Source organism: Coffea arabica, chromosome 5e (assembly GCF_036785885.1).
Source record: "Coffea arabica cultivar ET-39 chromosome 5e, Coffea Arabica ET-39 HiFi, whole genome shotgun sequence".
NCBI classification, from domain to species: Eukaryota; Viridiplantae; Streptophyta; class Magnoliopsida; order Gentianales; family Rubiaceae; genus Coffea; species Coffea arabica.
This window is the reverse complement of record NC_092318.1, coordinates 44,120,139-44,134,781: the sequence shown is the minus strand read 5'-3', so window position 1 is coordinate 44,134,781 and position 14,643 is coordinate 44,120,139. Positions and strand designations below refer to the sequence as shown.

General features: G+C 34.1%; 1 protein-coding gene across 2 annotated transcripts; it reads right to left on the bottom strand.

Annotated features, from left to right (window-relative positions):
• Positions 1-674: 674 nt before the first annotated feature.
• On the bottom strand, positions 675-8,131 carry LOC113743722 (protein DETOXIFICATION 40). 2 transcript variants are annotated; one of them, XM_027271799.2, is made up of 7 exons: positions 7,660-8,131; positions 6,917-7,548; positions 5,416-5,472; positions 2,444-2,682; positions 1,622-1,740; positions 1,404-1,490; positions 675-1,077 (listed from the first exon to the last, which is right to left on the bottom strand). In XM_027271799.2, exons 1-7 carry the CDS (start codon positions 7,960-7,962, stop codon positions 1,009-1,011), a joined length of 1,506 nt encoding a protein of 501 aa, XP_027127600.1. In that variant the 5' UTR covers positions 7,963-8,131; the 3' UTR covers positions 675-1,008. The 2 variants fall into 2 exon arrangements, with proteins under 2 accessions (XP_027127600.1, XP_027127601.1); XM_027271800.2 differs by having other exon boundaries at positions 6,917-7,558; positions 7,660-7,800.
• Positions 8,132-14,643: the final 6,512 nt, after the last annotated feature.

The following is a 14,643-nucleotide window of genomic DNA, read 5'->3' as shown; positions in this document are numbered from 1 at the left end:
TCTTTCCACACGCTTCCTTCTAATTCTAAATCTGATAGCGAAAAAAACTCTGAAAGTCCTTCAATGACTATTCGATCAACCCTAATGATTAATTTACGTGCTACTTGCTATTTTAGTGGGCATAAAGTGTAAACTCATAAGCCAGCAACTAAGTGAATTCAACTTTTAATATTTTGAAAAGAGCAAATTATTCACGTCGCCACTGAATTTTTCAAATAATAAAATTTTGGCCACTTAACTTTTTAAAAGTATGTATTCACCTGCTAAACTATCAAAAATATAAATTTTAAACCATTCCATCTATTTTCACCGTTAAGTCTATCAAATCTAGTTATGTCTTTTGACTTGTGCGACCATTAGATTTGGCAGACTTTATGGAGAAAACAGACGAAATAACTCAAAGTTTACACTTATAACAGTTTAGTGTGTAAATACAAACTCTTACAAGTTGAGTGGTCAAAACTCTTCTATTCGAAAAGTTTAAATGATTTTTTAGGTAATTTGCTCTTTTCAAAATATCAATTTTTTATCTCCCCTTAAGTATTCAAAAGAGAAATGGTATTTGCATATATACTCTTAGCTTGAGTCGATTTCATTGGAGAAGAGATGGCGTTTTCCTTCCTCATCTCGATCATCTAAGTGCAAATGAATGCCAAAATGGATTCTGCAGCGTGTGCTAAAACAATTTCCGTCAATTATTTGGCTCAAACAAAGTGAATAAAGAAACTTAATTGTCCTTCCAGCAAAACTTTAGCCAGTGGCCTATAAACCAGCTTAGCTAATCTAAAATTAGAACAGCCCCTTTTCAAGATGCACAAAATTCAATCATGCAGGAGAACTAGATTAGCTAGTCTAAAATTATATTTATAGGCCAACAAATCATCAATTTCAAGTCTCTTTAAATCTTTTCCTTCTCTCTTTCTCCCCATTTCTCTTTGATTTGTTGATGACAGCTGCCCACAATGTAATATTGAATTGAGTTGAAGCCCTTGCTATTCTGGGCTTATTTCAATCTTTGAGAAGAGCTTCTCTCTTCTGATCTTCCCATTTGTCTAATCTCTTTAAAGCTGCTTCAACCTGCAAATTAATACAAATGAAGACATCAAGAACCTTAATTAATTATATTCCCTACTAATTTGACCTCACAAATTTCCACGACCACAATTTAGATGAGGTGAAGAAAACAGTTGCCAAAAGTGAACTTGCAAAAGATTTTCGAGTGTAGTTAAAGAAATTTTTCATGTTAATTGCCGCATTCTTTTTAAATCATTGTGCATTTTCAAGTCATTTTTATTGTCATATGGAATCAGACTAATATGTTCAATTTAAATGAAGGAACAAAAAGAAAAAAAATGAGAAAATAGCTGAATAAGATTAACAATAAATGATGATAGGATTTTTACCTCCTTTTTCCAATCTGTTCGAACTGTCACCCACAATAAAATAATTGTCTGCATTACAGTACCGCCCAACATGCCGGACCATAGTCCCTATATCCATAAGCAATGGAATTTAATAAACCTCTAAAACATGGCCAATTTATACATTATAGGCACCCATATTAATGTAGAACATGGAATATTAATGCTAAAACTTATTGTTGTCACAATGTTCAATGTACCTTAGCACCAAGTTGGAAGTAAAAGCCGAGTAGAGAACCCAACGGGATTCCGACTAAATAGTAACATCCCACATTCACGTATGCAACAAATGCTTGCCATCCGCATCCAACAGCCACACCTTCATATGTGAGACAAGAATGACAAACATAATTGAGTAGAGTCAGTAGACTAGACATATAGCATTCAATTACCTATCTAATTGCTACAAATACGTTTAGAAACATTAATTTCTCATCGAAATACTTAGTTGTTGTTCATTCATGCGCTCTAGATCCTTTTGACCACATTGCATTAAATCTTTTATCATGCCAGAGCCAGTCTTTTAATGTCAGTTTAGAGAACAAATTGGCCTATATTGAAATAAGCTAGCTTCCACATGAGCTTTTCAACCAAAAATAAATAAATAAATTCTTAGAAGAAATTGTAAGCTTGCAAAAGGGAAAAGATTGTAGTGGTATCAAATAAAATAATGAATAAAAATATTTTCTTAATTTCTTTTTGCATATACTTGATATATTTTTTTCTATTTAGTGTCTTAAGGGTACATAATAAATTTACCAAACAAAGAAGGTGTGTCTATTATTAAGCTTCAAAATTACCACCGACTTTCTAGATTGTAATACTTTTGAAGAAGAAATTTACTCTTGTTAAAAAAAAAAAAAACTGATGAAATGTCTTATGTGTGTCCTTAAGGCACCAAATAGACAAACCTATGCATGATGTGTAACTTATGCAAAATCAAGTATATAAGGTCATTAAACAATTTGATCAAAAGAGAGCAAACAAAGACTCTTAACCACTTGAATTAACTTGTTGATTACCTGACAATACTGGTTGGATGCCATTAAGAACAAGAGTGAGGGCCAGAAGTGGGGAAAGATCAGAGACAGCATCTGCAACCACTTCACCTTCCGTGAATAAATAGCTCAAAACCCGGCGCAGAGCAAGGATGACAATTGCCGCAATCACACAAATTATGAAAGAGATCACATTCACAACTATCACTGAAAATGCTGCTGATTTTGGATGTCCTGCTCCAAGTTCATTGCTAACTCTCACACTGGTAATTATTTCAGAATCTTGATCAGTCCGAATTATATACTTCAACACACATGAATGAGAAATTGTTGGACACTTTATTTAATTAAAATTTCTGTGAGGACAATCAGTCCACATTGTAAACAAAGACAAAGATATCTAGCAGTTAGGGGTGATGGTGAGTTGAGCAGCTCGGCCAAAAGATCGGATCAAATTCGATTTAATCAAATTCAAGTTTGAGTTCAAACTACTCGATTAGGCTGGCAAGTCAAATTTGAGCACTAGGTATGTTACTTGAGTGCTTGATAAGCCTAATTAAGTAGCATGCATATATAATATATTATATTTTTGTCAATTATGAAATTACTGATTTGGATTTATAGTTTAGCAAACTTACATGAATCTTGGTTTACTGAAGAATTTGTGATGGCAAAAAGGTAAACTCTTAAATTCAAAATCTTTAAAAAATTTAAAATAGGAAAACTTGAAAATTTAGGAAAAAACAAAACTTCTTTCATTTCACACTTCTGAAGTTTTCTCATTTTCTGAATCTCGTTCTAGTCCTAGTGCTTGTTGCCTATAGCTATGGTATGTGAATCTCCTACAGTGTTTTAAAAGGTGAAAGCGTTGAACAGGACATTCTATGTCTGTCCAAACAAGTCAAAAGCCCCAAGACGAAGGGTGTAAGCCCCACAAATTTTTATTTTTCAATATTTTAAAAATATAAAAATATTATAATATTATAATATGTATATATATATATTTATGCGTGTGTATGTGTGTGTGTATATGTATAATATTAAAAATACCAAAAAAAATTAGATAAAATAAAGAAAAATTATAACCTTATGTCTGCATAAGAAAAATAAAACTTGTTTGTGTGACTAAAATAAATCCTGCTTGTGTGACTAATGCCATGCCATGAGCAGAAACCCAACAAACCGCAGTAAACTTCAATGATTATTTGCTTAAAGGACTTGATGTTACCCCACAAATTAATGATCACCGTTGCGAAAACTCTTTTCAAGAGCACTAGCAAATGATATTTGTGAGTTTTGACTATCAAAGCAAATGTCTTTCCCCTATTTCTTTGGAGTATCCTCAATCTAGGTACAAAGTTTTGAAATTTCACCTTCTTTGCATCATTAAATTCCAAACTAACATCCATATTCACCAACTTAAATGTGTAAGCTAACATAAGAAAAGTTTTCAAAAATTGCAAGGCCTCAACTTCCTTAAACAAGTGAAGAGAAAATCCAGATTAGATGTTCTTCTAGAGAGTAAGAAAAGGTGTTAGAATTTTAAAGGCATACATTTTTTATGCCTAAAAAAACACTCGCCTAAATATCCCGGGTGTTCACCCCGATCCTTCGGGCGAATGCCCCATGACATTAACACCCCATTTGACAGCCCAAGGGCAATCCGAGAACGCCTCACCCCGAGACATCACCCCAAATACCCCTTTCAAAACACTGATCTCTGATTCTCCTCTACCACTCTTTAGCCTCTACACCATCTCTTTCATATTAATCTCAAAGGGCCTTCTCTTGGGTTACACTCAGAACACCACCACCACCACAATGATCTCAAAGGGCCTTCTCCTCTTCCTCTCATCTTCACAAACCAGTCCGTTCATCCTTCTCCTCGACACTTTTCCAGTTGCAGTCGGCCCTTCTCCTCTCTCTCATTTCCTGAATATGCTATTGCAGCCAAGAATCCAACCATTATCGTCGTTTTAGGTAAATAAAGTCATCAAATTCCACATTATATTTTCAGCTTAGTTAGGTTTTGCTCTTAATAGTCGGAGTTGGGAGTTATTAGATCTTTCATTTGATTGATTTTTAATATCAGTGCATTCTGGAAAAGGAGAAATGGGCAGGTCAATTATCGAGCTCGACCTCAATATCGAGTACAACTTGAACTCATTTAGGCTCGGGCGGCACCTTTCTATTGAGTTGAGCACAAGCTTGGCCTCGAATACTCATTCAAGCTCTAGTTCAAGTATCCTAGAAAAACATTAAGTTCACAATATTTAAATTCGACTTGACTTAAATATACCTTTACTCTAGTTACAATAATGGTAAAATGACAATCGTGTTAGGTAACTATTATGTGAGTCAAACTTGAACTCTTTAATCAAAATTATGTCTTCTACTAATCTAAGATCTCTTTAGCTTGATTTGACATAATATTAAATGGGATTTGTTGTTACAAGATGGTATGAATTAGGATGAATTCACGAGCCCCGTTGGGAATTCCAACTCTCATAAATGAGCCCTACTGCTCCAATTCGATTATGAAATTGTTTTTATTGAAAGACATGATCCTACATTCACGGAACTGTGGCGTCAACAGCTGTTAAAGTTCTTTTTTTTTTTTTAATGTTATCTTTATTTTTTTAACAGCTGTGGAAGTTTCTTGTTGGTTTTAGCAGTCCTTTGACTTGGCCTTTTCTGTTCCCAGATAATAATTCTTTCAAAGTTAGGTGACGACTTGACTAGTATTAAGCAAGCAATGAATCCTATTCTAGAAGAACTTTCTCATGATTTACACATATTTATATCATTTTTGCAAACTTAAAATGCAAGAATAAATAAACAATTTAATGTTCTCTTTGGGAAATTACCAGCTAGAATTCTTAGAAAAGATTGTTGTCTTCTTTTATTTTTACTTCTTCCTCATGATCTAAACCATATATATAGTACTCGTAAGTACGTATTGAACGATTATCAACATTTCAAAATCAAAGACATACCTTGCTGCTGCATTAAATCCGACTGAGATCATAAATACCCATCCAGAAATTGTTGTGCTGCAACAAATATCAGCAAATTTCAATTAGATCATAAAATTGGCTAGATAAATAAAACATAAGCAAGTATTAATATATCATGCGATATCAGCATGTTGCCCAGAAAAAGAAAAATACAAAAAAGCTTTTGCCTGTTGAATTTATCGAGAAGCAAGAAAGTTCTTTAACCAATAATTCCTACATTCCATTTTTCACTGTACAATAATTTCTTGATTTGAAGTCAAGTTCCATGCCTATTGTAGTCCATCTAGATCTGTTAATTGAGCCGAGTCGAGTTCGAGCACATGATAATCAAGCTCAACTCGAACCTCTAATCGAGCTAGTTCGAGCTCGCTCGATTAGTAATTCGAGCTTCACAAGCTGTTCGAGATCGACTTAGTGTATTCGATCGAAAACTCGAGCTCGAACTCGAACTCGAGTTCAAAATCGAGCCGAGCTTATTGAGCTCGAGCTCGAGCTCGTTTGGGAGATGAACATTAGGGCAAGACCGAAAGAGGAAAGAAAAAATCAGGGCAAAAAACGGGAGAATGAATTAGGCAAAAGTATCAAATACACAATGAAATGACGCTAATGACCTTACTATTCGAGTCTATCGAGCTTAAACGAGCCTAAAGTTGAACTCGAGCTCGACTCGTTTCTCTCAGTAAACGAGTCGAGTCGAGCCCTTATCGAGCCGGGTTGAGCTCGGCTCGCGAGTTACCCGGTTCGATGAACAGCTCTAAGCCCATCAAAGATTTGAAGGAACGGTCATCATTAGAAGCAAGCATGGTAGCAAGGAACATGGGGGTTGTCAAATTTTAAATAGAAAATTTTAAAAGGTTGTCAAATTTTGAAAACATCTCAAATTGACCGAAAACACTTCAAAAAAAATGGAATAATCTCTTTTGACTCGAAAACACTTTCAATATATATTCTTAAAACCAATTTTTTATGTCAAGATACCTATTGTTGTATTATGTCTAGCAAAATTGCAAGTCTATACAATTTGTCTTTATTTTCAATTTTTTGTTACATACTTTCAATTTTGAAACAAATTAGGACAACAAAGGGAATTTTGGGAATGAAAACATCTTCTCTATCCAAAAATCAGTTTTTGAATAATATATTTTAAAATGAATTGATAATGTTATAAAAAGTTAAATTTAGGGAAGATAGGTGATTTTTTTTAAAGTTAAGAGGCGTTAAGTGAAATTATTACAAACCTCAAGGGAGGTTTCTGCAATGATCACTTTTTTGGTTTTCTGTTTATCGATAAAAACAAAAGCTGGGGCATGCAATTATTGCAACATGTTACTTGTCACATTCCATTCAAGCAAAATTGAAAAAGCTGATTCCTTCCAAATCTTACAGATCCTGACTTATTAGCCCCATATGTTTTACTACCATTTTCTGCAAAGTAAAATTGTAACAAAAGAAGTTAAACAAAGTGAAGTTTTAAGCTTACCAAATGGTCAGAGCATCCAGAGCCAATTCAGGATTAGGAAGCAAACCAGCCAATAGAACAAGAATCTGAAAATACCAAGTCTCCAAACACAACATAACTGCTGATGCTGCTGACAATTTGAAGAACCCCCAAAGGCCACTGAAGGCTTGTAGGCTAAAACCAGTCCAAGTTTGTTTGCATTTTTCACTTTTCACTATGTAAATAAATTGTCCAATCACAATTATCCACCAAGAAAAGCTCAAAACTAGTGATGCACCCAATAAACCAAGACCAAATTTGTAAACTGCGAGCCAACTCAATACAAGATGCAGGGCTAATGTTGCTGTTGATATATATGCACTTGGTTGCACTATGCTTTGAGCTTGCATGAATTTTTGAATCGGGAAGTTAACTGCATAGGCAAAGATTTGTGGGATCAAACCATACACGAATAAGGCTGCAGCTGATGCAATATTTGGTGCTTGGCCTAGAAATATAAGGATTGGCTTCGAGAAAACATAGATTATGGCCAGCAAAACACCAGTTAAACTCAAAAGTATGGTAGATCTTTGAAGATATACGCCTAACATCTCATACTTTTTGGCTCCAAATGCTTGTCCACATAGTGTTTCGACTGCACTACCCATTCCTAGCTGTTACACACTTACACAAAACATCCCAATCATCAAAATTATGAGAAAATCAACTTAAAAAGAATGTAAAATAACTTGGATTGACAAAAAGATTCAGCTGTATTTAGATACCATGAGACCATAGGCAAAAATTTGAATCCCAGTGTTGCCAAGGGAAGCAGCAGCAAGTTCAAGGTTGCCAAGATGCCCAGAGAAAATTTGTGTGGACATGGACATAAGGTAGTTGATCATGTAAACAATCACAGCTGGTGCTGCTAAGTGAAAAAGAAGCTTCATCTCAATCCAAGTCGCCGCCCGGTAACGCTGCAGCAATGGTTGTTCATTATCGCATAATATTTCTTCAAGCTCTTTGCTGATTTGAGTGTTAGTTCTCGGCAGCAGTGGCTGACCAGCATCAATAGATGAAGAATCCATGATTAGGATTAGAACTCTTTAGCCTACTTGCTGTTTGAACTTGTACTTCAGGTGGTGGCGGTGGCGGTGGCGGTGGCCAGAAAGGGCGGAGGAGGGGGGAGTAATCTCGAAGAAATGGGGAGAAATTGACTGCCGGCCGCCAGTCAAGAATCTATGATTGGTTTAGGAGCTGTGAATTATCATTAAATAGAAAGTGGAGGGACTGTATACGTATGTGCTTATGTGTAAAGACTGAAGACTGGTCACTTTTCGTTGACCATTTAGCCACTAAGAGCCTAATTGAGTTTTGTTTGGATTGTGAATTCTTTTTAAAATATTTTTATATTTTTTACGAATATATTGTTTAATTATTGTTTTTATTATATATATATATTAAATTAAATAGTTATAGTTCTTTTTTTTTAATAAAAATTTTAGAAAATCACAATTCAAACAGATTCATATATGAATTTAGGAGCATGACAAGTATCCGTGGCAAGTTCAGTTTGGATATTTTAAATTGTGGGCTAGTCAGCATTTTGTGTCATTGGTGATTAAAAGCCGCCATGTATTTATGAACCAACGCAAACAATGATGTCACATGATTAATTCATAATAGAACTACAATAGATGAGAGGTTCTGACACGCAATTACCGACGGGGAAATTGGAAATTTTTATTTAGCATGCATTAATTTGAGAGGAGCAACACAGAGTATACGTTAGCTTAGATCTTGTTGGGAATCTACATGTACTCTCAGCGTTTATATTTGTAATGCTGAAAGGGACTAATTTCTTAGAATATATGTAAAAAAATAAAAAATAAAAAATCCGTCAAATGTAGTTCTTGGAATGATACGAAACTACTAGACATGACAGTGACTTTTTTTCTCTTTTTTTTAAGGACAGCAAGCTGCCGTGCACAGTCGATACAGTAGTTAGCGGAGTTTTCGAAAAGAATAAAAAAAGACCCCGCCATAGCTGCACAAATCCAGTTGCATGAAAGAGAAGAAAGAACCCTTCTTTAAATTCTTCTCATCTCACATGCCATCAGAGCTGCAACACCCAGATACGGGTCCACGATTTCATCCATGCCCAAATCACAACTAAGACAAATCATCATTGCAGCCAAGAGAATACGGAACATTGCTGACAGAAAGGGAAACGGGCCTCACGAGTTCCATTTCAGACCAATTCACGGCTACAATTAGAAGCATCAGAAAGAGAAAATGACACTACCGTCATGGCTGCAAAACCAGTTGCAACGTGATGTGAGGAAACCATTGAAATAGAAAACAGAGAGAAACCCAACCCCAGAGAGATGGATGGATCCCCTCAAACCCCCCGTCTCCTCCTCCCCGTCACATTTTCCATCCGGTTGCCCGCTGACCCACTCGCTTTAAAAGTTAAAATCATCATCACAGCCTTCAGATAAGTGGGCTTATTGAAAAAATGAGCAAACTCAATACTAGTAGTAGCAGTAGTGCTAGGCCGTTTTGCCGATCAGATTTTTCTGAGGGCAGAAGCTCAGGGAAATTTGAGATGCTTTACCTGTCAAGCCTTGGTGCCTTGACTGAACGATTTCTATTTTTTTTCCATACTCCTGGCTACCGTGCACATTCAGCACGGTCACCAGCTGCCTTTTCTTTTATAAACAAAAACAAAAAACTTTGCTGGCTACCATACTGATTAAGCACGGTATCCTGCTGTCCTTCAAAAAAAAAATCTTGCTACCATGTTGAATAGGCACGACAGCTATAGTTTTGTCCCACAATCACGTACATTTGTCGGACTTTTTTTTTTTGACATATATTATTAGAAATTAGCCGCTGAAAGGGGACATAAACAATTACAAGTATAGTTGCTCATGAACGATGTAACATCATATCAACAAATTATAATTTATTGTTAATTATTTAATTTCACAATAAAAAAGCAATTATTATATATAGAACCAACATGAAGTGATTGAAAATAAAATTATATTATGAAATTATATGAATAATTAATAATAAATCATAACTTATTCAAATAATATTAAATTATTGAAGAACAGTTGTACTGATAATCGTTATTTTTCTTTCCCAATCTAAATCAGACAAATGGTCAGCATTTTTATCCGTTTTAAATCTCTTCAGCCGTGGGCTGGTCAGTATTTGTCTGATGCGGCTTAGAAGCAAGCACCTGTGGGTGAATTCAGGCAAATGGTGTTACCATGGGAAGAGATTGGAATTATTCTTACACAAAGGATAAGCAAGAAAGCGAAAGGCACCGTAAGCAACTTTGTCTTTGATGGTTTTTGTCTCGTCCAATCAAATGCTAAATATACAATTGACATGGTGAGACAATTCCCAAATATAGATATCTGTAGAATATTCGCATTCAATGAGAACAAATGGAATCTTCCGAGAGTTACCCCACTATGTTGGGAACAGGGCTCTAAATCGCCAATCGGTTGCACAGGCTGTAACAATTATTGAGAAAAATAATAAGAGAAGCGAAAACAAGAGTTTATTTCTTTGTAAAATCGACTTGACTCATAACATGAAATTGCTCTATTTATTGAACTCAAAATAACTCTGTAACTATCCCACTAACTTCACTAACTCCATTAGCTACTTCACTAATTCCACTAGTTACTCCACTAACTCCGCTAATTAGGTAGAACAAAACAAACAAACATGATTAACTAATAGCAGTAAATAATTTCTAACAATCTCTCTCTTAAACTGGAAGTTTTTCAAACATTCAGTTTAATAGGACTTATCAATTGCACAAAGTCCAAGCAGCTTCCTTAATTTTTGAAACGTGGATAATTTCAATGGTTTGGTCATTATGTCAGCAATCTGATCTTCACTTTTGCAGTAGAGAAAATCAATTATTTCATCTCTTGTGAACTCCCTTAGAAAGTGAAACCTCACGTTTATGTGATGGGCTCTTCCATATAGAACTAGATTTTTAGAGAGTTTGATTACAAAACTATTGTCACAGTAAATTGTAGTAGCTCCTTTTTGTTGAAAATGCAATTTTTCAAGAACATTCCTTAGCCAAATTGTTTGACAGGCACTGGCCGTTGCAGCTACGTACTCTGCTTCAGTTCTTGATAAAGTGACAATTGATTGCTTCTTTGAACACCATGAAATAGCTGTTGAACCCATCATGAATACATAGCCAGACGTACTCTTTCTATCATCAGAATGGCCTGCATAGTCACTATCAATAAAACTAAATAAATCTGATTTTTCAACATTCTTGTAGAATAATCCATATTCAATGGTTCCCTACAAGTATCGAAAAATTCTCTTGGCAGCTAGAAGATGTGTCTCCCTTGGACTTTCCATGTATCTACTAATAAGACTTACAGCATTCATAATATCAAGTCTAGTGGCTATCCAATACATCAGACTTCCCACAATTTGCTTGTAAAGGGTGCTATCAACCCTCTTTCCTTCAAGTTCTTTGATGAGTTTTAAACCCACTTCAATTGGCGTACTAACAGAATTACAATTTTTCATTTGAAATCTGTTCAGAATTTCTTACACATATTTTTTTTTAGAGCCAAAAATTCCAACAGCAGATTGCTCCACTTCAATGCCAAAAAAATAATGCATCTTTCCAAAATCAGATATATCAAATTCAGCCATCATAGATTTTTTGAATTTCTCAAACATGGCATTATCATTTTCAGTAAAAATAAGATCATCAGTATATAAGCAAACAATGAGCAATTTACATCTGTCTCCACTTTTTATAAAAAGTGTATGCTCATATGGACATTTTTTAAATTCCTCCTTAAAAAAATAAGCATCTATACGACTAAACTAAGCATGTGGAGCTTGTTTTAACCAATGTTTTTAAACTTGGACCGGTCAGTGAACCGGAGAGATGGCCGGTTCGCGGTTCGACCGGTCCGACCGGTCCAACCGGCCGGTTCAAAGGTTCACTGTTTTTTTTTTTTTTTTTTTAAGTGTTAAGTACTAAGCAGGTTTCATTCTACACTTGAACTTTACCAACATAACTTAATTTAAGTTATGATAATAATAAATTTTCTAAAAGTTATACACAAAACATGGAATGATAAATATAATTAAAATATCATAATTCACCACAAGTTTTCATAAATTCATTATAAACATAAATAGATACAATCCAAATGTGCACCAATTATCACAAATAAAAACACAAAAAATAAATAAATTAAATATTGAAATTCTTTTACAACCCTTAAAAAAATTCATATATAAAAGAGTTCAAGTTAAGACACACTATTTGAATAGCAAACTTTTATCAGTGGCATGATAAGCAACCACACCACCTTCACAATTTCATCAACTTAAGCTGAAAAAGTTAAAATTTTATTATAAAAATATAAATCTAATTGCTCAAACTAAAAAAAACTAAAAATTTTTGAAAAACAAATATACAGTTAAACACATAAAAAATTAATTGCTACTAAACATTATTAATTAACATGTTATATTAAATTCAATGATTCTATACCATTAATTATTTTAAATTCAATTATCAATAGCTTCGATTATGTGCCAACTACCATATTTTTGACCAACCCAATGTTAGTATTTGTAATTCCTACCCAATTCCTACATGGATGTGCACTACTTTTGCAAAAATTTCATCCTTAATTAATCGAATAAAAATAAAACAAAAATGAGGGAAACATATGAAAATTGAGGGGAAAAAGAAGAAAATGCAAAAAATCAACTAAAGATAATAATATAGAAAAAAACCTTGAAAAGAAAAAAATTAAACTTACTAAAATGTTGGAAAACAAGAAAAGTTGAAATTTTCAACTTGTTTACAATCTGCTAAAGATAATAACCTGATAATAATGGTGAAGACTTGAGAAAATCTTGTTGTGGATATTTGGGTTAAAAATGGTTAAGAAGAAAAAATTGAAAAAAAAAATAAGAGAAGAACTTGATGTTTTAATATATTTTTTAGTCAAGTAGAATTCTCAACAAACTTAAGTACAGTCTAGCGGTAAGATTGTCATATTTAAACTTGGAGACCCAGGTTCGAATCTTAGCTACACCATTTTTGATATTTTGTTGAAGAATTTAAAAAATCGCCGGTTCACGGTTCTTAACGGTTCACACGGTTCTTCCGGTTCGTCCGGGTTTCAACGGTTCTCCATGAACTTCCGGCTTTAGCATTAGACCGAACCGGTGACATGGCCGGTTCGCGGTCCAACCGGTCGAACCGGCCGGTCCGGTCCGGTTCTGAAAACATTGGTTTTAACCCATATAATGTCTTTTTGAGTTTGTATACCTTATGTTCACTTCCAACCTTCACATAACCAAGAGGTTGATCAATAAATACCTGTTCCTGTAGATCACTAGGTAAAAATATTAATTTCACATCCAATTGGAAGATTATGAAAAGCAAGCAGTGGCGAACCCAAGACCTTTATTCAAGGGGTGCAGTAATATTAGTTTAGACTTAAAAGATATTGGTTTGTAGATTTCTAGAATAACTAAATATTTGTTGTTGTAAACATGCAACTAAAGATTCATTATTTTTCACCTCATCCAATGGTATAAAATTATGCATAGGAATTCAAGATGTATATTCAAATGAACATATACAATTAGCAAATAATTTGTACACAATTGAACTGTCAAATGAATATTTGGTAGACTTGTAATTCATATGAATGGACATGTAAAAGGAAAAGTTATATATTAAATAAATACCATTTTCTTAAAAAAATTACATTTAATAGAAAAGGAAAAAATAACATAATGCAATATATTTTAATTCAATGTTCACAATTGTGGAAATAGAGAAGACAATTGTAAAAAATTTTTGCAATTTTGGGGGTGTAATTGTGAGATTAGAGGGAATACTACCAAAATTCAAAAGGACAAGAGTGAGACAATATTATTATTATTATTATTATTTTGGAAATAGAGTGAGACAATATTATAATTTCCAAAATTTTTATGGGCTATATCAAGAGTCTTTATAGGCTAAAATTTTTATAGATAATATTATAATTGCACCCCCCCCCCTCCCGGCCTCAACGTGGCTCCAACGCTAGTGACAGGCCACCATGTCAATATATCATCATCCATTATGGACAGTTACGAAAAGTTTATACCACATCATCAAGATGCCATAAATTTAATTGAGATCATACAGAGAAGTCCAACGACAATTATCACACAGTCTTTGTTGCTGACCAAGAAGAAGTGTACAAGTTAGCCTAGTACGTTTAATCCAACGCGAGAGCCTAAGATGTGGATCGAAATAGTATTAGGATACAAGAAAGTTTGGTCCACATAAAACTATGAAAATCTTAAGAAACCTTTTAAAAATTGATTTTTAAGGTGTTATTATGTCTCACGGCAGCTGCCCGTGACGGGTGGATGTAAATCTTACCATTATGTGGATTTCTTATAGTAGGCGGGTTTGGTTGCCTTGGTTTGTGAACTCTAATTAGTAGTTTTATCATTTATGCACTATTATATTATCTTTCCTACTAAATAAAAAAGTAAATTTCACTTTACTCCCCTGTGGTTTAGATTTTTTCTACATAACCCCTTATAGTTTCAAAACTATATATAACCCCTCATGATTTGGATTAAAATATCAAAGTGACGGGAATGATCATTCGTAACAGAGTCACCTAAAATGTCAAAAATACCCTTATGTAAAGTTGAAAATTATTTATTAACCAAGG

Bases quoted from the DNA above. Each gene is read 5' to 3' on its own strand.
- LOC113743722 (XM_027271799.2), bottom strand. From the start codon at position 7,962: ATGGATTCTTCATCTATTGATGCTGGTCAGCCACTGCTGCCGAGAACT. The intron at 7,549-7,659 runs GTATCTAAATAC...AGTGTGTAACAG, and splicing joins TTTTTGCCTATGGTCTCATG to CTAGGAATGGGTAGTGCAGT. The intron at 1,741-2,443 runs GTAATCAACAAG...TCACATATGAAG, and splicing joins CATCCAACCAGTATTGTCAG to GTGTGGCTGTTGGATGCGGA.